This window comes from Lagenorhynchus albirostris, chromosome 10, assembly GCF_949774975.1.
Source record: "Lagenorhynchus albirostris chromosome 10, mLagAlb1.1, whole genome shotgun sequence".
Lineage (NCBI taxonomy): Eukaryota > Metazoa > Chordata > Mammalia > Artiodactyla > Delphinidae > Lagenorhynchus > Lagenorhynchus albirostris.
The window spans coordinates 72,444,061-72,464,935 of NC_083104.1; the positions used below are offsets into that span (position 1 = coordinate 72,444,061).

General features: G+C 58.2%; 1 protein-coding gene across 1 annotated transcript; it reads left to right on the top strand.

The window, feature by feature from the left end:
• Window positions 1-2,147: 2,147 nt before the first annotated feature.
• On the top strand, window positions 2,148-20,024 carry VEGFA (vascular endothelial growth factor A). Its single transcript, XM_060163925.1, has 9 exons — window positions 2,148-2,156; window positions 4,244-5,020; window positions 8,029-8,077; window positions 11,255-11,451; window positions 12,270-12,346; window positions 12,715-12,744; window positions 14,602-14,673; window positions 15,797-15,928; window positions 18,084-20,024. Exons 1-9 carry the CDS (start codon window positions 2,148-2,150, stop codon window positions 18,103-18,105), a joined length of 1,365 nt encoding a protein of 454 aa, XP_060019908.1. The 3' UTR covers window positions 18,106-20,024.
• Window positions 20,025-20,875: the final 851 nt, after the last annotated feature.

The window sequence follows — 20,875 nt, forward strand, 5'->3', positions numbered from 1 at the left end:
ACTGGGTGAGGGTGTGAACAGACGCAGCAGTGGGCAGGATGGGGGTCAGACTTTGAGGGATGGCAAATTTGGGGTGTCAGGAAGTGGACATGCCTGGGGCTGTTGGGGAGAAGCGATCCAGAGAGACAGCCTGGTGTTCGGGGATGAAACTGAGGCCCGTGAAGGAGGGGCAGAGACGTGGCTGATGGGTCTGGGGCTGCTGTGGGTAGGGGTGCTCCCTCAGACAGTGACCCTACCCTGCCCCTTCTGCTTCCTCTCCCTCTTCCCTCCCCTTTTCCTGACTGGCTCCTCTTCCTGGGCTTCCTCTGCCCTAATCTTGTTCCCCAGTTGGCATCATTACTCCAAGTCAGACCTCCAAAACCAGATGGGAACGTGACACTGGCACTGGAGAAAGAGGGCCTTCTTCCTTGCTTTCGCTTCATCTTCCCATTGCTTTATTGTAAAGACCTAGTGAGAGAGAGAGAGAGAGAGAGAGAGAGAGAGAGAGACAGAGAGAGAGAGAGACAGAGAGAGAGAGACAGAGAGAGAGAGAGAATTGAGGGAAACCAAACCAATTCTCTCTCCTTCCATTCAACAGATTCTATTCCTACCCTTGCTGTGGATCAGCTCTGTGTCCTGCTAGGCACCTGGGGGTTGGGGGATGGCGTGAGTGAGACACCTTTCTTCCATCACAGAGAAGCCACTTGGAGAAATGTTTAGACAACAGTGAGACTCAGCGCCTCTCTCCCCCATCTCCCTTCTAGCTTCAGAGAGGCTCTGCCTCTTTACCCAAGCAGGGAACAGCCTCCACCCACACAGGGAGAGCGACCCTGAACATCAGAGGTGTCAGGACATCAGGACAAAGTACAGCTATTGTGCCTTGGGCCTGATCACTACTCCCTTTGTCTGGGGCCACTGCTGGCTTCTGGACACCTTTCATGCTCTTCTCCACCCACCTCTGCCCTTCTCTCCCCTTCACCCTCACCTGGAACACCTTCCCCTTCCTCTTTGGCTCCTTCTGAACTACTACAGAGCCGCAGGCCGAGGCTGCCCTGGCTGTGAGGTGGGGCCCTCTGAGTGGGGCTGAGGTTGCCGCTGAGGGGGCCCAGCGTGACCTCTGTCTGGGCTGCTCGCTGCTCCACACGCCCCCACCCCTCCTTGCCATGTTGCTGGGTGACCTTGGGTCCCTCTGTACCCTTGGAATTCTCTGGGGGAAAGTCTGCCCTGATAGTCCCTGTCCTGAAGCAGCCTGCAGAGGGAGGATAAGTGGAATCAAGTTTGTTGGAGGGGATTAAGTCCATGGAAGGAGAAGATGCTATAGAGATGTGATGTGGTCTTATGGCTGTTGACTTGTGTTCTTGTTCTGTGTGTTTCTGGCCCCCATTTTTGAAGACCCAGGAGCGTGGGGCTCTCAGTTTGATGATCACCCATGGGGTTGGATCCATGACAGCGTATTAATGTGAAAGCTGGTGACATCATATTGGGGGATGGGACCCAGAGTCAACCCCCCACCCCCAAGTCACCACCAGGTTGTGGCTGTGAAATGAAGGGTGGAGATGGGAGACCCCTCCTCACCCTAGTGAAGGGTGCTCAGGACCCTTCAGACAAGGCTGCAGTTCTGCTCCCTCATCCCCCTGGTTTCCTGAGCAGAGCTCACAGAGGTTGCTGTAACACACTTTGCTGAATGGGGAATGGTTGGCTCAGGTAGGGGAGAGACTTGTGGCTATTAAGTGACAACTGATGGCCATCCCTCCTTGGAACGCCTCCGTCTTCCTCCCAACTTCAGGGTCCTTTATTAAGACCTCTTCAGGCCTCTCCCGGGGCCAAGGAAGGCTGGGATGAGAAGGGATGCAGAGGAGGGGGCCAGAGTGACCCCCGGTGGTGAAGCGGGGAGCCTCTGTCCTGGGCTCTGCCGGCCCCAGGGTAGGGATAAGGCAGGGGATCCCTGCCAAGGTGCCCACATCTTGTGTTCTGGGGGTGCTAGACGAGGACCACGTTGGGCAAGGAGGAAGTCTAGTGGCTTCGCTTCCATGTCCCACGTGGCATCTTGGAGGGTGGAGCCTTGGTGAGGAGGCCTGCCTGGGAGGTGGAGACTAACTGTAAAAAGACCTTGTCCCTGCTGCTGGGGAGCCTGCCAGGTGGTGGAGACGGGACTGGAGGCATGAACGATGGAGAGGGTGCGATAGGGTGGCGGCTGAGCCAGCCCCTCTGCTCGCTAGGGCCTCAGGACACCACTCCTGTGGAACCGGGGTACTAAAGGGATAACCTGTCACCCCCACCAAACCACAGCGCCATGAGCTGAGGAGTTGCTGTGTTCTGTTCTCAGCCTAGCTCCCGTTCTCAGCCCAGGCCTTCACAGAGGCTACATCAGCCCCAGGCCAGGCCCTGGCCAGATCTGGATGAATAATAAGACCGGTTAGTCCCTCTCTTCCCACAGGTATCACCCCCACTCCTTGTTCCCTGGGGGAGCCTGGGAGCTGCTGGGTCAAAGCCCAACCAGGAATTTTTCCAGGCTGGTTCCTGTATGCAAGGGTGAGTTGGGGGGCCTTGGGGAGCACTTAGGGAAGACATGAGGAGTTGGGGGAGAGGGAGGCTTTGAAGGAACGGGGGTGACTGAGGTAAAGGGAGAAGAGACTGCCAGCTGCGAGAAGTGGGCAAGGGATCCCGGAGGTCTGGGGGCTGCTGAGGAGGACTCCCCAATTCTGTTCGGAAGATGAGCTGTGAGCCTGGACTCTGGGGCTGATAGAGGCCTTGGCCTCCGGCCTGGTGGGAGCTCTGGGCAGCTGGCCTACAGACGTTCCTTAGTGCTGGTGAGTAGGTTTGAATCATCACTCAGGCCCTGGCCTCCATCCGCCCCCACCAGCCCCCTGGCCTCAGTTCCCTGGCAGCATCTCGGGGGGGGGGGCGGGAAGCAGGAACAAGGGCCTCTGTCTGCCCAGCTGCCTCTCCCTTTGGGCTCTGCCAGACTCCACAGTGCATACGTGGGCTCCAACAGGTCCTCTTCCCTCTGGGCCACTGACTAACCCCAGAACCACACGGTTTCCTGTTCTCAGCCCCACGAACACGGTGCCAAATACTTCTCCCCAGGGGAGACTCCCTGAACACTTCCCAAAGGACCCCAGTCACCCCAGCCTGTGGGCTGCAGCAGGCCAGATGAGGGCTCCAGAAGGGCACAGTGTCCAGATGGATACATCGTGCCCTCTGTGCCTAGCACTGGGCTCTGTGCACATGGGGCCATTTGAGTCCCAAACATGCCACTGTTTGAGAGGTCACAAATGGGGATACCAGGGGTAATCTCCCTCAACCCTCTTCCTGAGGCCTCTTGAACCGGAGCTGGGGTGTGCAGACGGTAGTCACTAGGGGGCGCTCAGCCACCACAGGGAAGCTGGGTGAACTTGGGAGAGGGAGAGCAGCATCTGCGTGAGAGTGAGGACGCGTGTGAGTGTGTTGGGGGGGTAGCTGAGAGTGTTGGAGCGGGGGAGAAGGCCAGGGGTCACCCCAGGATTCCAGTAGATCTGTGTGTCCCTCTTTCCACCAGTCCCCTTCCGACTCCCCCAAACCCCTGCCCACTCCAATATTCCCAGCATAGAGGGAATAGCTCTCGAGTCCTGTCCGCACATAACCTCACTTTCCTGTACCCTCCCCCCAAATACCGCGCGGGCGTGTGTGTCTCCGGGCAAAGGGGGTCGCATAGGTAATTTTCAGGCTGTGAACCTCGGTGGGGGGTCGAGGTTTCGCTTCGCTGGTGTGGGTGGGGGTCCAGGCTTCGCTTGGGGTCCCCAGGCGAAGGCAGCGCCAGGGGCCGAAGACGCGCGGAGGGGACGGACTCAAGGAGCCGAGGCAGGGCCTGTTCCCGCCCCTGGGCGTGTCGGGGCGGGGCCAGGCCTTCTTTTTAGTCTGCTCATAGCGGTGAGGAGCGCAGAGGCTTGGGGCAGCCGGGCTGCAAGGAGGCCGCGGCGCGGGGGGCGAGTGGAGCCGGCGGCAGCGGCGCTCGGTCGGGAGACGCATCGGCGAGGCGGACGAACCAGCGGGGTCACCAGCCAGGAGTCTCCGCACTGGAATTTGATATTCATTTATCCAGGGTTTACCCTCCTCCTTTTATTCTGAAACATTTTTTTTGGAAAAAACCGTATTCTTTCCCCCTTTTAATTTATTTTTGCTTCCCATTCCCCGCTAAATCGGGCCGACCGTTTGGGGAGATTGCTCCTTTACTCCCCCAAATCACTTCGGATTTTGGAAACCAGCAGAGAAGCAAGAGGTATAGCAAGAGCTCCAAAGAGAAGTGGAGGAAGATAGAGAGACCGGGTCAGAGAGCGCGCGCTGCCGAGCGAGAAACGAGAGGGACAGGGGCAAAGTGAGTGACCTGATTTTGGGGGTGACCGCCAGAGCGCGGCGCGAGCCCTCCCCCTCAGGATCCCACGTCGGACCAGCCGCGCTGACGGACAGACAGACAAACACCGCCCCCTGCCCCAGCGCCCACCTCCTCCCCGGCCGGCGGCCGACGGTGGACGCGGCGGCTAGCCGCGGGCAGGAGCCGGAGCCCGCGCCCGGAGGCGGGGTGGAGGGGGTCGGGGCTCGCGGCGTTGCACTGAAACTTTTCGTCCAACTTCTGGGCTGTTCTCGCTCCGGAGGAGCCGTGGTCCGCGCCGGGGCAGCCGAGCCGAGCGGAACCGGGAGAAGTGCTAGCTCGGGCCGGGAGGAGCCGCAGTCCGAGGAGGGGGAGGAGGAAGAAGAGAAGGAAGAGGAGAGGGGGCCGCGGTGGCGACTCGGCTCTCGGAAGCCGGGCTCATGGACGGGTGACGCGGCTGTGTGCACAGACAGTGCTCCAGCCGCGCGCGCGCCTCAGGCCCTGGCCCGGGCCTCGGCTCCGGGAGGAAGAGGCGCCCGCCTGGGCGCCGAGGAGAGCGGGCCGCCCCGCAGCCCGAGCCGGAGAGGGAGCGCGAGCCGCGCCGGCCCCGGCCGGGCCTCCGAAACCATGAACTTTCTGCTCTCTTGGGTGCATTGGAGCCTTGCCTTGCTGCTCTACCTCCACCATGCCAAGGTAAGCCGCCGTGCCCGCCTGGCGCCGCGGGCCGCTGCGAGCGCCTCTCCCGGCTGGGGACGTGCATGCGAGTGCGCGCGTGGGGGCTCAGTGCCCCACGCGGGTCCTTGGGCACCAGGCGCGCGGCTTCGCCTCTATCTTCATACGTGTAGGGGGAGGGGGCGCGCGCTAGGTGGGAGGACACCGGGACAGAGTCTCACCGCCCACGCGGGCCCTGCCCACCCACCAGAGTTACCGCACGTAGGATCTGGGCCGACCAGCGGAGGGCGGGAGCCGGAGGAGGCAGCTGAGGGGGCTGGGCTTGCGCTGCCGCTGGCGGCTGAAGTTTGCTCCCGGCCGCTGGTCCCCGACGAACTGGAAGTCCGGGCAGCGGGGGCGGGAGCCGGAGCCCAGCGGGCGGGGGTGGGGGTGCTCGGACCTTGGACCGGGGGAGGGCAGAGAGCGTGGAGACGGCAGGGTGCAGGCGAGAGAGGGGCTTGCTGTCACTGCCGCTCGATCTCTGCGGCCCTCGCCTCGAGTTGGGGAAAAGTTTTGGGGTGGATTGCTGCTGGGACCCCCCCCCTCCGCCGGGCCACCTGCGCCGCAACACCCCCGCCCGTCCCAGCTCGCGTCCCGCTCGGTGCCCGCCCTCCCCCGCCCGGCCGGGCGCGCGCGGCGCGGAGCCGATTACATCAGCCCGGGCCTGGCCGGCCGCGTGTTCCCGGAGCCGCGGCGGCCCGAGCGGGGAACCCGGGGTGGCGAGCGGCGCCCCTCCCCCCGCCTGCCCTCCGCGGGAAGGTGACCTCTCGAGGTAGTCCCTTGCAGAGGACCCGGAGAACCACCCCTATTCCTTCCCGCTGTCCCCAGCCCTTAACTCCCTCCTAGGAGGAATTTCCTAACGTCCCTTCCCCATTTCCTCTCTGCTCGAAGAGAAGCCCCTGCCACCTCTTTATTTTTTATTCCCCTCTGCTGAGAAGACCCATCTAACCTCTCTCCGGCCCCAGAGTCTGGGAAAGAATGATCGCTGTCAGGAGTCGGGCTGCCTGGGCCCAGCCGGGTGCTTTGTCGAGACTCAACCTAAAGTCCCGACTTCGTGACAGTCTGCTTCCCTCCCCTCCCCCACACTTCCGAGTGAGCTGTGCTTTAGCTTTTATGGGGGTGGCCTAAGGGAGGGTTTAAAGAGGGTCCTCAGACCACTTTACACTTTTTGGAAAAATGGTTTGAAATTTGCTGTGACATGGGCCGTGTGGGACTAGCCCTCCCCGAACCTTTGGAGGGAGCTCCTGCCAGCCGTGCAAACACACTTTGTTCTGGTGAAATGGGCGTTGGAGCAGGAGCAGGTGGTTTTTTCGGAACTCCAAACTTGCCCACCCACCTTGCCTCCCAAAACCACCTAAGGGATCCTTTTCCGCTCTTCCTTTAGCTACAGAATCCCCTTAGAGAGTGGCAGAAGGAAGAAAATGGGCTGGGGTCCCTGCTGCCACCCGGAGTTCCTCAGACCCTGGCACAAAGGCCTTGGCTCCAGGCCTCCAAGGGGGGGGAGGGGGAGGAGAGGCCGCCTGGCCACAGTGTGACCTTCAGAGGCCCCCAGAGAAGGGCACCTGGCCCCTCCCCGCCCAGAACTGCCCCTCCCAGTGCCCCCTGGACTTGGAGGGGGTATGAAGTTTCTGATCCCTTTGCTCTTTGGGGCCCAGGAGGAGTGGAGGGCATAGGCAGAATGTTGGCAGAGGGAAGCCAGGGGGTGCCATGGAGATGGGTGAGGGGCTGAGGCAGAGACTCCAGGGGGGTCCCTGAGGGAACTGTAGGGGGAGGCTCCAGCTGGGATCCTGGAAACTTGGCCCTGGAGGCAAGGCTGGGGATCTGGGGTGTATTGGGGGGGGTGTGGGAAAGAGAGAGACAGACAGACAGACAGAGTCTCTGCGGAGTCTGCAGTTCTGTGGGCTACAGCGCAGCTCTGCTGCTCGGGATCTGCCCCAAAAGAGGGGCAGGTGGGGTGGGCAGTTGGTGACAACTGGAGACCCTCTGGAAGGGCTGGGAGAAGCCTCTGCCTGCGGGGTGCTGTCAGGTCCACATGGTTGGGCTAGTTGACCTTCACAGCTTCTGGGGAGGGGAGGAATGATCTGGTGGGGGTGGGGAGGGATGAGAGGCCTCAGGCCTAGGTAGTGCAGGGGGCCCCCTAGGGGTTGGGCAGTGCTAAGGCATAAAAGGCTTCCCTGGTTGCCTTTGAGGAAGGTGTCCAGCAGGTGAGAGGGACTTGGGAACCCCCTCAGTCCGGGAGGGAGAAGAAACCAGGGAACAAGGTGGGAGCCCGAGGCTCGGGGCTTTGGAGATAAATTCAGGCTCTAGGGAGATGGGTGCGCAGGGAAAAATGGGGCCCTCCCCTCCCCCAGGGTTTCCTCCCATGTTTTCCCCTCTAGGCAACCTGTGGCTTTGCTAAGTATTCCTGAGGATAGAAGAGTTTGGATGGGGGAGGGTGCTCGGTGCCCTTCGGTCCTCTGTACCGCCCCCCCCACAGCAACAGCGCACCCTGGTATTTGTTATGTCAGCAGGAGAAGGTCACCATGTTGTTTTTCTCGCCCCCAGTCCTTCCTTCCTGCCCCAGTCCAAATTTGTCCTCCTGTTTGACCTTAATACTTACCCGTGGCTTTGGACCAGGGAGTCAGGGGGGCTGAGAGACTTCACTTCTTTTAGCTCAGCAAGGGGCCAGTGAGGGCTGGGAAAGGGAAATGTGGGGGAGGGGCGGGGACCTGGGCAGCACAGCATTCTGGTGTTTTCCTCCTGTGTTTTGAGCCCCCCCACCAATATCTGGTCAGTCTTTATCTTCCTTGGCTTCAGAACGGGAGCAGTCCAGGGGTGGTGCTTTGTGCTGTGGAGAGCCCCCGGAGGTGCCCTGCACCATTGAGAAGCCCCGGGGAAGCCAGAGGCTGCGGGTTGGGAGGGACTTAAGGAGGGAGCAGGGGCGGGGTGGCTGGGTCTGTGCATCCCTGCTTCTGCCCATGCCCATTCTTCGTTCTTTGTTTTGTCTTCAGTGGTCCCAGGCTGCACCCATGGCAGAAGGAGAGCAGAAACCTCACGAAGGTAAGTCCCCCCCCACGCCCACCCCTGCACATGGATGGGGGGGGGGTCCCTTGATCCCCCAGGGGATGGGTGGGAAGGCCTAGTTCCTTCTCAGGTCTGCTGGGGTTTGGGTGGGGAAGGGGCACAGGAATCTGGGGATCTAGAAGGGAAAGGTGAGCTCCGGGAGATTAACCCTTTCATTCTGGAGCACTCTGTCTGTACTACTCAGACCATGGCTAGAAATAGGACTTGTGGTCTTTTTTTTCTGCTCTTTCCAGTAAAATTTTATTTGGAGAGGGAGTTGCGAGCACAGACCAGGAAGACGAATAGTGTTCAAGGATCCCAGGTGTCAGGGGAGGTGTCCCTTGTCGCCCCTGCTCCCAGGGGAGGATGGATACTCCATGTCACTTCCAACCCAGCCAGATTCCACCTGTGGGGTCTGTGTGGCAGAGGCTGTGACCCCTGCTGTCTAGATTGCTGGCTGTGTATGAGCTGGAGGTGCAGAGGGCCCAGGCTCATGGAACTCCCTCCCCCCACTTGGCATTCCTTTGGGGGTGGAGAGAGAAAGCCCTACAGCCTCCCGCTGCCCTCCTGGGGAGTAGGTTTGGGTGCTTGTGAACTTCCCTCTTGGTCCAGCAGAGGGCTGGCTGTAGCTCCCAGGAGCCCCGCCCCTCTGCCCAGCCTGAGTCTGCCTGCCTTTTGTTTGCCGCGGTTTGGAGTACAGATCCTCCCATTTCTCTAGGGATGCCCTGGCTCTCCCCACTACTGAATGTGGCCTCTGCTCCAGCCCGATGTGCCACTCCCCCAGCTCCCCACCTCTGAGAAGGGACGACCCTGGGGTCTTCCTCCAGGCGAGTTTCCCTGACCCAAATCCAGTGGCCCGGATGGTGGCCAGGGGCAGTGTTTCTACTCCCCAGGCTGGTGGTGACGCCTGGCCAGTTCTGCCTCCTTCCTCACTCAGGAGCCCTTTCCTTGACCCAGGGCCTGGCTTCCCCACCTGTGCCACTGACAGGCCTCTGCTCCCAGGGTGCACCCACCCTGCCTCAGCCTCCACTGGTCTCTCTCTGAGGTCTGGGAGAGGCAAGACAAATGGTCTTTGTTTGCTGGGGTAAAGGTTGTCTTAGAGAAATAAGGAAAACCACGAAGCCTGAAGTTGGAGTGTATGTGCGCCCACGCCTGAGCAAAAGCAGGACAGCTTTCCTTGGAGGTGTTGGCTGGGGTGCGAAGGGTGCGGTGAAGTCACCCCCCTCTACCTCCTGTGGGCCCTGAGGATACCAGGGAGCTTTTCCAAGGAGTTCCCACCCTGGATCTTTTTACCATCAGCTACCAACTGCCATGACCCAGGCCAGACTGTTCTGCCGTCCTGTCCTTGTGGCCCTGAAGGCTTGGCCACCTCTAGCCCCAGCCAGGACGCAGTGTCAGGGCAAGAATTCTTGATTAGTCATCTTCTTCAATATAGACCTGGCTTACAAAAGGACTTCTTCAGATCCCTGGTCTTGTTTATACTCTTTTTGGTGATGCTTGGTCCTAACCCTTGTAGCGGTGGGGAATTCTGTGCCCATTGTCTGGATGGGGAAGCAGAGACCTCAGGCAAGGCCAAGGACTGGCTTGGGAGCCCCCAGTGTTTTCCTTCCTGTTTTCACACGTACAGCCTCCCCACTTCCCCTCAGCTCCTCACATTCTCCCTAATCCACTATATATACCCCCCTCCCCAGCACCCTGGCTCATCTTCCTTCACCCTTCTGGAGGGAGGAGTGAGGAGAGGCTCAGCTGTGGCCTCTGGGAAGAGGCAGCTGGGGGTATGCCCTTCAGATGTCTTGGTGGGGCTCTAACCTTGTGTCTCCTGGGCTGAGAAAAGGGCGCTTGTTCTTAGGGCTGGAGATGGAAGGCAGAACCCTATACTTCAACCTCTGTTTCAGTGTCTTTAGAGATCAGCCCAACCCACTTACACAGATGTGCAGAGTCTGAGGCCTAGAGAGGGAGGAACTGTCCCAAGGTCACACCAAGTCCTGGCCAGAGCCCAGGCTTCCTCGCTGGCTGGATGCTGCTGCTTCCCTTCTGTTCAGGGGAAACTCATTTCAGGGACAGGATTGCTCTGTGGTGGTGGTGGAGGGCTGATGGGGAGTGGCAGTCCGGGCCACAATTTGGAGTAGTCATTCAGAGTCCTGACTTTATTTATTCTCAGGGGCCCTACCTCTGTGGCCCAGAATTACCCCTTCATGCTCCGGTGCACCCCAGGCTCCACGGCCAGCCTGGGAAGTTGTCTTTACCCTGGTCTCCCTCCAGATCAGCTTCTAGAAATGCTCCGTGACTGCAGTGGCGGCACCGTTTTTTCCATGATGCAAGCAGTTTGCCCTCCTGGGTGGGGTTATCGGTGGCTGGCAGGGCCAGCACAGTGCTCCCGCCCATAGCCACCTGCTGTTTCCAGGCAGACCCAGCCCCTGTGCCAGTGCCCACCACCTCCTCAGCCCGAGTCTGGGGAGGGGGTCTGGCAGGTGGCAAAGTGCCCCCTGATGCTTCCCCTCTGTTTCACAGGATGTTGGCTTGGGAAGGCTTTGATGTCAGAGTTGACTTTAACTCTGTTACTTACTGGCAGTGTGGCCTTGGGGCCAGTTACTCAGCCTCTGTAAGCCTCTAGTTCCCCATTTGTAAAACGGGGGGTCCTACTAGAACCTCAGAGTACCATGGGGGGGAGAATTGTTTGGGGTGGCATCTGTGGACTCCTGTACACAGTGCCCAGCGCATAAGAAGTGCTCAGTAAGTGGTTGTCGGTTAACGGCAGGGCAGCCGCTGTGGGGAGTTGGAGGGAAATGGAGAGTGGGCTTGCCAAGCTGGCTGCTCCTCCTTTCACGGGAAGCTTAGAGACCCCCAACAGGTATACTCATACTCAGACTGTCCTCTGGCATCACGGTTGACCTAGGGATTGGCTTGGCTGTCCTGGCGAGGCTAGGGGATCAGATGTGCAGGCTGACTCCCTTCGAACCTGACAGTGCCATGTGATCTTTGGAATAAAAACAGGCCTTTCTCAGTGTTGGTGGTGGAAAGCTAGGAGAGGACTTCAGCCACAGCCAAGAGACTTAAGTTAGATTTTCAGAAGGACGGTAGTGGGTACCTCTTCCAGACAGGAGCGGGTGGAGAGAAGGGCCGGCCACCTCTAACGTGACCTGCTAGGCTCATGTGTCACCCCCTGCCATGCAGTGGTGAAGTTCATGGACGTCTACCAGCGCAGCTACTGCCGTCCAATTGAGACCCTGGTGGACATCTTCCAGGAGTACCCCGATGAGATCGAGTACATCTTCAAGCCGTCCTGTGTGCCCCTGATGCGGTGTGGGGGCTGCTGCAATGACGAGGGTCTGGAGTGTGTGCCCACCGAAGAGTTCAACATCACCATGCAGGTGGGCACCTGTGGGGAGCGGGGGAGGGGCCGCGTGGGTGGGTGGGGCATTAGGCTTTGACAACAGGTGGTCCCCAGCCCTCTCCTGGGCAGCTCTCGAAGGGAGGAGCCAGGCTTGCCTTGCCCACCTCTCGCCCCTGAGTCAGTCAAGGGGAGATGTGGAGGTCTTACCCTCTTTGGAGAGAAAGATGCTCGCATTTCTGAGCCCAGGTTTCCAGCAAGCCCCGACCACCTCCTCCTCCTCCCTGACCTCTGTCCCCTGAGCTCAGGAGGGGGATGACACCTGTGACAGGAGCCCCTCCCTTCCTCTCTAGGAGGGAGAGAGCCCTCCCTCCCTGGGGGCTCTGTTTGGGAAGCTGGATGAGCCTGGTCTGTGGGGAGTTTAAAAAGCCAGTCGTTTGGTACTGCCTGGTGATGGGGCACATCTCAGCCTGGATGGGGCTGGAGGGAACTCTGAGACCCCAGGGAGGGGTGGGTGGCTCTTGGGTAGTTACTGGGGGTAGGGTGAGGCCTGGAGGGGTAAGAGGAGGGGAGGGATGGGGAGTGGCAAGAACCCAGGACCCAAATTCCCAGCCTGGCCAACCCTGCAGCCATGTCTGCCCTCAAGAGAAGCAGGGGCTCCTCGAGGTCAGCGGGGTGGGGGGAGTTGGGGGGGGCCTGAGGCTCTTTCTGGTAGAGCCCCTGGTCCCCCCGTACTTCCGCCACCCTTCCCTGCTCTGTAGAACCCCTGGGTGCTGAGTGGCAGGAGCCATGGGGTCTCCCGCCTGGGTATGGCTGGCTGGGTCACTAACCGCTGTGATCTGCTTCCTTTTCCTCCAGATTATGCGGATCAAACCTCACCAAGGCCAGCACATAGGAGAGATGAGCTTCCTACAGCACAACAAATGTGAATGCAGGTAAGGATGGAGTCACGGAGTCATTTGTTCAGTGAATGGCTGCTGAACGAATTCAGGGGGCCCACTCTAGGCCAGGGTTAAGTACGTTCCACTTGTTAGCCCGTTTCCACCTTCCAGCTGTGTAACTGTGGGCATTTCGATATTACTTCAATGTGCCTCGGTTTCCACATCTGTAAAATGGGCACAGTAATAGTATGTACTGCTTAGCATTGTTATAAGGATTAAATGAGTCCTTATATGTCAAGAGTTTAAAACTGTAGTGATGTATCATAAATACTATGTTAAGTTTTTATTATTATTATTCTCGTTACCATCACCATCTGAACTCCTCTCTGTTTTGTTCTTTTCTCTTTCTCTACCCACTGCAGACCAAAGAAAGATAGAGCAAGGCAAGAAAAGTAAGTGGCCGTGACTTTCCCTCTTCTCCCTCTACTTGGTGGTTGTCTTGGTTTGGGGCTCTTGGCTTCCTCTCTCAGGGGGGTCTGATGGCTTCACTGGGTCTGAGAGTTGGTTTCATGGGGACTTGTGGTGGCAGCAGTGGGATGGAGCAAACTCCAGGATTATGGCTCTAGAACAACTGACAAAACCCAGCCTGGTGCCTGGAACTTCCTTTGGAAGAGACGATGCATCTCCGGGCCATTCCCGGCCAGGACTTGCGGTCTTGGCGTGTCGGGGGCTGTCGTGGAAGCTGGCTCCCGGGCCTGCTCTAGCCTCCTGTCACCCATGGCAGGGAGAGGGAGTGGGTGGCAGAGAGGCCAGCTTTTGTGTGTTAGAGGAAATGGCCTCGTTGGTGGCTGCAGTGGTGGTGCAGTTGGATTTGGGGCCAGCTGGGGTGTTTTCTTGGTGCGTGCCCTCCTGCGGGAGTGAGGCAGGCCAGAGACGCTCAGCCGCCTTGGCCGGGGAGAAAGAGGTGAATGTTGGCCATTTCCTGAGGCTTTCAGTTGCTCAGTGTGGAGGGTCAGGTCAGGATGGAGCAGGGGGTGAGGTCTGGCAGCGGTGATCCTTCAAGACAGGGCGAGCGGCTGGCATGGGAGAGAGCCTGCAGGGGAAGAGACTGAGAGAGAGCACCTCTGCCCTTCCCCCACCCATCGTCCTGTCTGCCCCCAACGCTCTGGTGACATTGAAGCCCCCTAGGCCTCAACCCCTTGCCTCTTCCCTAAGTCCCCAACTTCAGGATTGCTAAGCAGTGACTGGGGACAGGAGGCTCAGAGAGAGAGAGAGTGTGTCTGTGCGCGTGTGAATGAAGACCTTCCTTCCTCCAGAACTTTCTCCCGAGAGGGAACAGACTTGCCCCTCTCCTCCATCCCCTCCCCTTCATTTGTCCCATGTGGCAGCCATCCTGAGGGGCATTCTCTGGGGCCGGGCAGGTGTGGAGAGGGCTGGTTCCCTGGAGGGGGACAGGCTTCAGCTTGCCGCCCTTGCCTGTTCCCCAAACGCCTGCCTTGCCCACAGGGAGAGTGGGGTTTCGCCTGGTCTCCGAAGAGAGTCTGGTGAGATGGTGTAGCAGGCTTTGACAGGCTGGGGAGAGGACGCTTCGCCAAATGCCGCCTAGGCCCCCCTCCCCATGCCTCCCTAACTCCCACCCCACCCTGCCGCCTGCCTGGGGCCCCGCCTCTCAGCCCAGGTTATGGCCGGGCTGGCTGGCGCCTTTCGTATGCCACCCTTGGTTTTGCGCCAGCTCCCAAGATAGCTGCTCCCCTACACTGAGATTCACAGAGGCAGGGCCCCTGGAGGGACCCCTCGCTCTGGTACTTGGAAATGAAGGCAGAAGGTGCCTGGAGTACAGCCTGCACCCCCTTCCCTCGCCCCCCATCGAGTCAAGTCTCTGACCTTCTCCCCAAACTCTGGCCTACCTCTTATGGCCCCTGACCTTCAGGGTCAGACTTGTTCAGGGATGCTGGGCAGAGAGCCTGCCCCCTAGGCTTTGCCCCCTGCCTGGAACCAGGAGACACCATGAGCGTGGAGGCCTGTGGGTCCAGTGCCCTCCACCCAGCCTCTGCTCCCCCCGCCACACACACAGCCTTGCTAGGAGCTGGGTTTGCCACCCCCCCCACCCCCCGCTCCGCCCAAGGGTAAAGTGAGAAGAAGGCGCCATTGAGTGCCTGCCGCCCCGGCCCATCCCGTGTGCGTGCACGTGTGCAAGCTCTCCCTCGTGCCTCGGAGCGTGTCCTGTGTCCTGCCCTCCTCACTGCTTCCTTTCCTCTCCCCTACCCCCTTGCTTTCTCTCTGTCTGTCTCTGTTTTTTTATTTTCCAGAAAATCAGTTCGAGGAAAGGGAAAGGGGCAAAAAAGAAAGCGCAAGAAATCCCGGTATAAATCCTGGAGCGCGTACGTGGTGCCACCGCTGTCTCGTTTCCTGGAGCCTCCCAGCCCCCAATCAAACTCCCGCCTGCAGGACCCTGGAACCCTGCCTCCCTCCTGCTCCCCTTCCCTGGCTCCTATCCTCCCTCTCCCCTAGTGACTCTCTCTCACTCTCACTCCACTAATTGGCACCGATGGGTAGATGTGGTGGTGGCATTGCTGGTCCAGGGCTGGGGGTGGGCGGGTGGGCAGAGTGGGCCTGGAGGATTCAGGGAGGGGCCTCTGGCTTGGCTGGGCACCCACCGCCTTTCCCTCACCCACTGGGCACTGGTGGCGGGCCCATGTTGGCACGGGTGCCGGGCGCTGATGCCTGCTCACCCAACTGGTTTCCACTGCTCTAGGCTTCCGCACTTCTCTGGAAGCTGGGGGGTGGGGGTGGGGAGGGCAGACGTGGCGTGAGGAAGGGGCGTGGATGAGGTGAGGCAGCTCGTTGTTGGCTGAAGGAGGATGTGGCGTCAAACACCACCGCGGCCCCTCCTTGTGGACTTGGGGCCTCTGGAGGAGAGCCCCCTATTCCAGCCCAACCCATGGCACCCACAGAAGCCTTCCCGTAGGGTGGCCTCTTCCTCTGGGTTTGAGGCTGTGGGCGACCCTTTGGCCACAGCGGCCTGGCCTGTGGACCCTGCCTCTGGGCCTAGCCTGCCGTCACTCCCTGCTTCAGCCCCCACTTTGGTGGAGGGGCCTGGGCATGAGCCTTCACACAGGGAGGAGGTGGCCCCGATTGCCATCCCCAGCAGGTGGAGAGTGAAGGTGTGCTTTTCCGGGGGTGGTAGCCGTTGGGGCCCTGTGGCCCGAGACTTGCACTTGTGCCCGTGGGACAGCGCTGCCCCTTACAGCACCCCTGTCCTTGCATTCTGCCCGTGTACGTCCGCCTCTTCCTGCGGGCAGGCTTCCTAGCCAGTGCTGCCTCTTTCCGCCGCTCTCTCTTGTCTTCCGCTGTGGCGTCGGACCCTTCCAGGGCGTGGAAGGGTGTGGGGCCCGTGAGCTGGGTGGGGTGCAGCTGCTGACGTGGTCGGGGGTGTTGCATGGATTTTTTTCTCTCTCTTTGCTGACGCTCTAGCTTAGATGTCTTTCCTTTTGCCTTTTGCAGTCCCTGTGGGCCTTGCTCAGAGCGGAGAAAGCATTTGTTTGTACAAGATCCGCAGACGTGTAAATGTTCCTGCAAAAACACAGACTCGCGTTGCAAGGCGAGGCAGCTTGAGTTAAACGAACGTACTTGCAGGTTGGTTCCCAGAGGGCGAGCAAGTCAGAGAGGGGCTTTGCACAGAGATGGGGAGAGAGAGAGAGAGAGAGAGAGAGAGAGAGCGCGCGCGAGCGAGCGAGCGAGAGCGAGCGAACGCGCACCTGAAAGGGGCCAGCTGCTTGCTCAGCTTCTAGCTGCTTGCCTGGTGACTGCTGCCTTCTCTGCTCGCGGGGCCCCTGCACTGGGCAGCGGGTGCTGGCCGGCCCGCCAGGGCCAGTTCAGAGCTTGCCCTGGTTGCGTGAGTGGGCAGGCCAGTGTGGCTTCCCGTGGTGGTGTGGACTCAGGCTGAGTGTTGTGTCCTGTGGTCCTGCTCGTAGTGGCTGTTGGTTCTGACGTCGTGATTCCTACCTCTGCTGCTAATAGGAAGGGCCCTTCCCGGCGTGGGGGGATGCGCCTCTACAAAGCGCAAACACTTGGGGGCCTCGCCACCGCCTCTGAGGTCTGCACCGCTGGGTTTCTCATCCCCTCAGTGTCTCTCCTTGGGGACAGGGCTCATCCTCAGACTGGGGTCCTGGAGGGCGTGGGCTCTGCCTGTTGGTTTAGGGCAGATAGGAGATTCAACATCAGGAGACGCTAGATAGCTTAATACTCCAGTCATCACGGGCGACAACCCCAAACAGCCCACCTATTTCCAAATGCCCCTAGGATGGGTGGAGGGAGGGAGCCACACCCATTCTCCTAATGTTAGGCTGTGAGCTCCTCACACCTGGGCCTAGGTTTTATTCATCTGTGTGACCCCCCACTCCCACCCCAGGCATCTGTGCCTCTGTCCCTTGTTCACACCAGGGACCAAGGAAGTGTCAAGTGCGTGAGTGAATACATGACCGAGTTCAGGGGTGAGGGCAAGAGCACGGGGCCGTGACAGGTGGCTGGCAATCTTTTGATGCCTCGCTGGTGTTTATACTCGTCTGGCCTGTGCTCAAAGGCAGGGAGCCCTCTGGGCCAGCGTAAGCTTCACCCAGGAAGGAGAGGCTTTTATGGGGATTCCCGGGCAGGGCCAGGGTGCCCCCGGCTAGTCCAGATGCCTCATTGGTTAACAGGGTCCTTGGAGTGTAGCTCTCTCCCCCGTCTCCCGTGTTCCTGTGGCTTGTGCGTGTCAGGGAGGCTGGGGACCAGGCCCTGGGGGTGTTACCGTGGGTTCTGTCTGTCTTGGCGGTACGTGAAGGCAGGAAGTGTACACTAGTGCTGGGGTGGGGGCTCTGCCTCACCCCAGGGCTGGCTGAGGGGTCTCCACATCTCCCAGGGACCTCCGAGAAGATAAGGGATTTGCCATTTTAGGGTTACCACGGTGATCATTCTGCAGTGATGGGATAGGGGGATGTCTGCAGTGACCTGGGGGCTAACTGAAGTTACCCGAACCCATCCTCTCACCTGGCTGTATGGGGGAATTTCAGTCCTCAAACAGGAGGCTTAGGATCCCCATTCCTAAGCTGTCAGAAGGGCAGGGCCTGCTCTGACCTCTCTTCAAGTGGGGAGGGTAAAAGGCAAGCAGCCCAGGTGCAGGGGCATGATGGGAAAGTTCTAGGAGTCCCCTCTGCCTCCCCGACCCTAAGTTAAATAGCATATTGGAAAGGTAAGGCAGCCTGGTACCTGGGGCCTGCAGCTGAGGCCAGGACAGTGGGCATGGCGAGGGGAGGTGTGTCTCTCACCTTCCCAGGGCCCCAAGCCCTGCTGGCTCCGCCTCTCTTGGGAGCCTCACTTCCCCAGCTTCCTGGCCTGCTTGGCCTCTGCACAGGCCCTATCCTTTGCTCTCCCAACTCACTCCCCCAAACCAGCACCATAGGGACTGCACTGAAACATCTCCTTCTGCAGGGAGGCTTTGCTGATTAACTTGGTCCAACTTTGCTCACCTATCAGCTCTTAAATGTCAACTAGGGACTGTTCTTTGGGACGTGTTCATTTGTTGCTTGTGATGAGATGTCATTCTGCCTTTGTCTTGTCTCAGCTAGATTGTAATCTCCAGAGGGCAGACTGGGAGCCCCGGACGTAGCTGCCACTCTCCCAGAGGCAGGACTGCGCTTTCTCTGTCCTCTCCCCTGCTGGCCTCGGGCTGCAGGAAGGGGAGGCTGCGGCCTCCCCACCGGGGCTCCTCCCCTGGCCCTAACCCCCAGCCTCTGTTTCCCGTTCTCTGCAGATGTGACAAGCCAAGGCGGTGAGCTGGGTGGGAGGAAGAAGCCTCCCTCAGAGTTTCAGAAACGAGACGTCTCACCAGGAAAGACTGACACAGAATGACCCATAGCCGCTGCCCCCGCACCACCACCACCATCAACAGAACAGTCCTGAATCCAGAAACCTGACATGAAGGAAGAGGAGGCTGTGCGCAGAGCACTTTGGGTCCGGAGCACAAGACTCCGGCAGAAGCATTCCCGGGCGGGTGACCCAGCACGGTCCCTCTTGGAATTGGATCGCCATTTTATTTCTCTTGCTGCTAAATCACCGAGCCCGGAAGATTAGAGAGTTTTATTTCTGGGATTCCTGTAGACACACCCACCCACATACATGCGTTTATATATATATATAAAATATATAAAAATAAATATATATATTTTATATATATATATAAAATATATATATTCTTTTTTTTTAAATTAACATTGCTAATGTTATTGGTGTCTTCACTGGATGTATTTGACTGCTGTGGACTTGAGTTGGGAGGAGAACGCCCCCATCCAGATCCTGACAGGGAAGAGGATGGAAGCAGAGACTCTGGCATCATCTTTTTATCCCTCTTAGGGAAGCCGGGGTCCCCTCACCTGCCTGGGGACGCGCAAGGCCAGGGCACGGGGGCAAATTTGGCCTGCTTTTGGAAACACCGACAAACCCAGCCCTGGCCCCGAGCCTCTATCCCGAGTCAAACGGACAGAAAGACAGGCAACAGGTACAGGGCACGAGGACGCTGGCTCTGACCAGGAGTTTGGGGGAGCCTCGGGACACTGCTGTGCTTTGGAGAACCCCTCCACGTGCTGCACGGGCATCTTGCCCCCAGGGGCACTTGCCTGGAAGATTCAGGAGTCTGGGCAGCCTTCACCTCCTCTCACCCGCTTCCGAGATGCCCAGGAGGCCACTGACATGCCTTGGCGAAGAGAAGAGAGACGTTGGTGGAGGAAGGGCCGCCCAGTGGCAGCTCATCCTCCGAGGGAAGGGCCTCCTGCCTTGGCCCTCTCCCAGCTTCGCTTCCCGGGGCGCAGCCCAGGAGGGCCCGATGTCCTCAGACCATTGAAACCACTAGTTCTGTCCCCCCAGGAGACCTGGCTGTGTGTGTGTGAGTGGTTAACCCACCTCCATCCCCCAACCCGACCCTTCCTGCGGCATAGAGAGACAGGGCAGGGTCCCGGTGCCCACCCTGGAGGCAGAGAAAAGAGAAGTGTTTTATATATGGTAGTTATTTAATATGCCCTTTTAATTAGAAATTAAAACAGTTAATTTAATTAAAGAGTAGGGTTTTTTTCAGTATTCTTGGTTAATATTTAATTTCAACTATTTATGAGATCCATCTCTTGCTGTCTCGCTCTCTCTTATTTGTACTGGTCTTTGTGTATAAAATTCCTGTTTCCAATCTCTCTTGCTCTGATCGGTGACAGTCACCAGCTTGTCCTGAGCAGATATTTAATTTTGCTAACACTCAGTTCTGCCCTCCCCTTTCCCTTGGCTCCCCACCACACATTCCTTTGAAATAAGGTTTCAATATACATCTACATACTATATATATATTTGGTAACTTGTGTTTGTGTATATATATATAATATATATATATATGTTTATGTATATATGATTCTGATAGACATTGCTATTCTGTTTTTTTATATGTAAAAACAAAACAAGAAAAAATAGAGAATTCTACATACTAAATCTCTCTCCTTTTTTAATTTTAATATTTGTTATCATTTATTTATTGGTGCTACTGTTTATCCGTAATAATTGTGGGGGAAAAAGATATTAACATCACATCTTTGTCTCTAGTGCAGTTTTTCGAGATATTCCGTAGTACATATTTATTTTTAAACAACAACAAAGAAATACAGATATATCTTAAAAAAAAGCATTTTGTATTAAAGAATTTAATTCTGATCTCAAAGCTCCTCCTGGTTTCTCCTTCTCCATTGAATCTTTGTTCCAGACTTCCTCCTGCCCCCTTTCCCTCCTCCCATGGGAAACATGGCATTTGCCTGAGGTCTGGGAAAGGGGTTCCAAGCGTGTAGGATACGGGGTGACCCACCTCTTTGTGCCAGGGGCCAGAGTCTTTCCATTCTGTCTGGGCCCGTCGTGGGGGAGCTCGTTCATCTTCTGCCATCTGTGGAAGTGGGGGAGGGAGAGACAGCTCCTTAGATAGGAGCCAAGGGCCCTGCAATGAGTAGAGCTGCCTTCAGGAGCCGTGTGATCCAGGCAATGTCCCTCGTCAGGGAAGGAACTGGCCATGTCTCTGAGCTTGTTTCCCAGAGGACAGGAGGGGGCTGGGAATGGGAAGGGGGTGCTTGTGTGGGGCCTGTACCCCCAGGGTATAAATTAATTTTACGTAGTAGTCCTGGAGTTCCTTGAGCCTCTGGAAGGTGGGCCCACGGTTCCACTTGCCCCTGAGGGGACTCCCTGCCCTGCCTTGCTGCGTAGGCCCAGCTCTCCTGCAGGCCCGGGGAAGGTGGAAGCTGTCTGGGTCTTTGGCGTTTTTGAACAGTGCTTCCAAATCCACTTCTCTAGCCTCTTTTATTCCTTCAAACCGTATTTATTGGGCCACCAGCCATCGTGCCAGGGCAAGGGATGCCGTTATGAATAAGACACAATTCCACCCCTCAAGGATCTGGTGAGGGTGGGTGAGGAGACACAGAACTATAAATCCACAAATAGAAAAATACATAAATTATGATGGGGGCATTTGATCCAGCTTGGGAGTGGGGATGGATTGCGGGTGGTGGAGTCTGGGAGGTCTGCTCA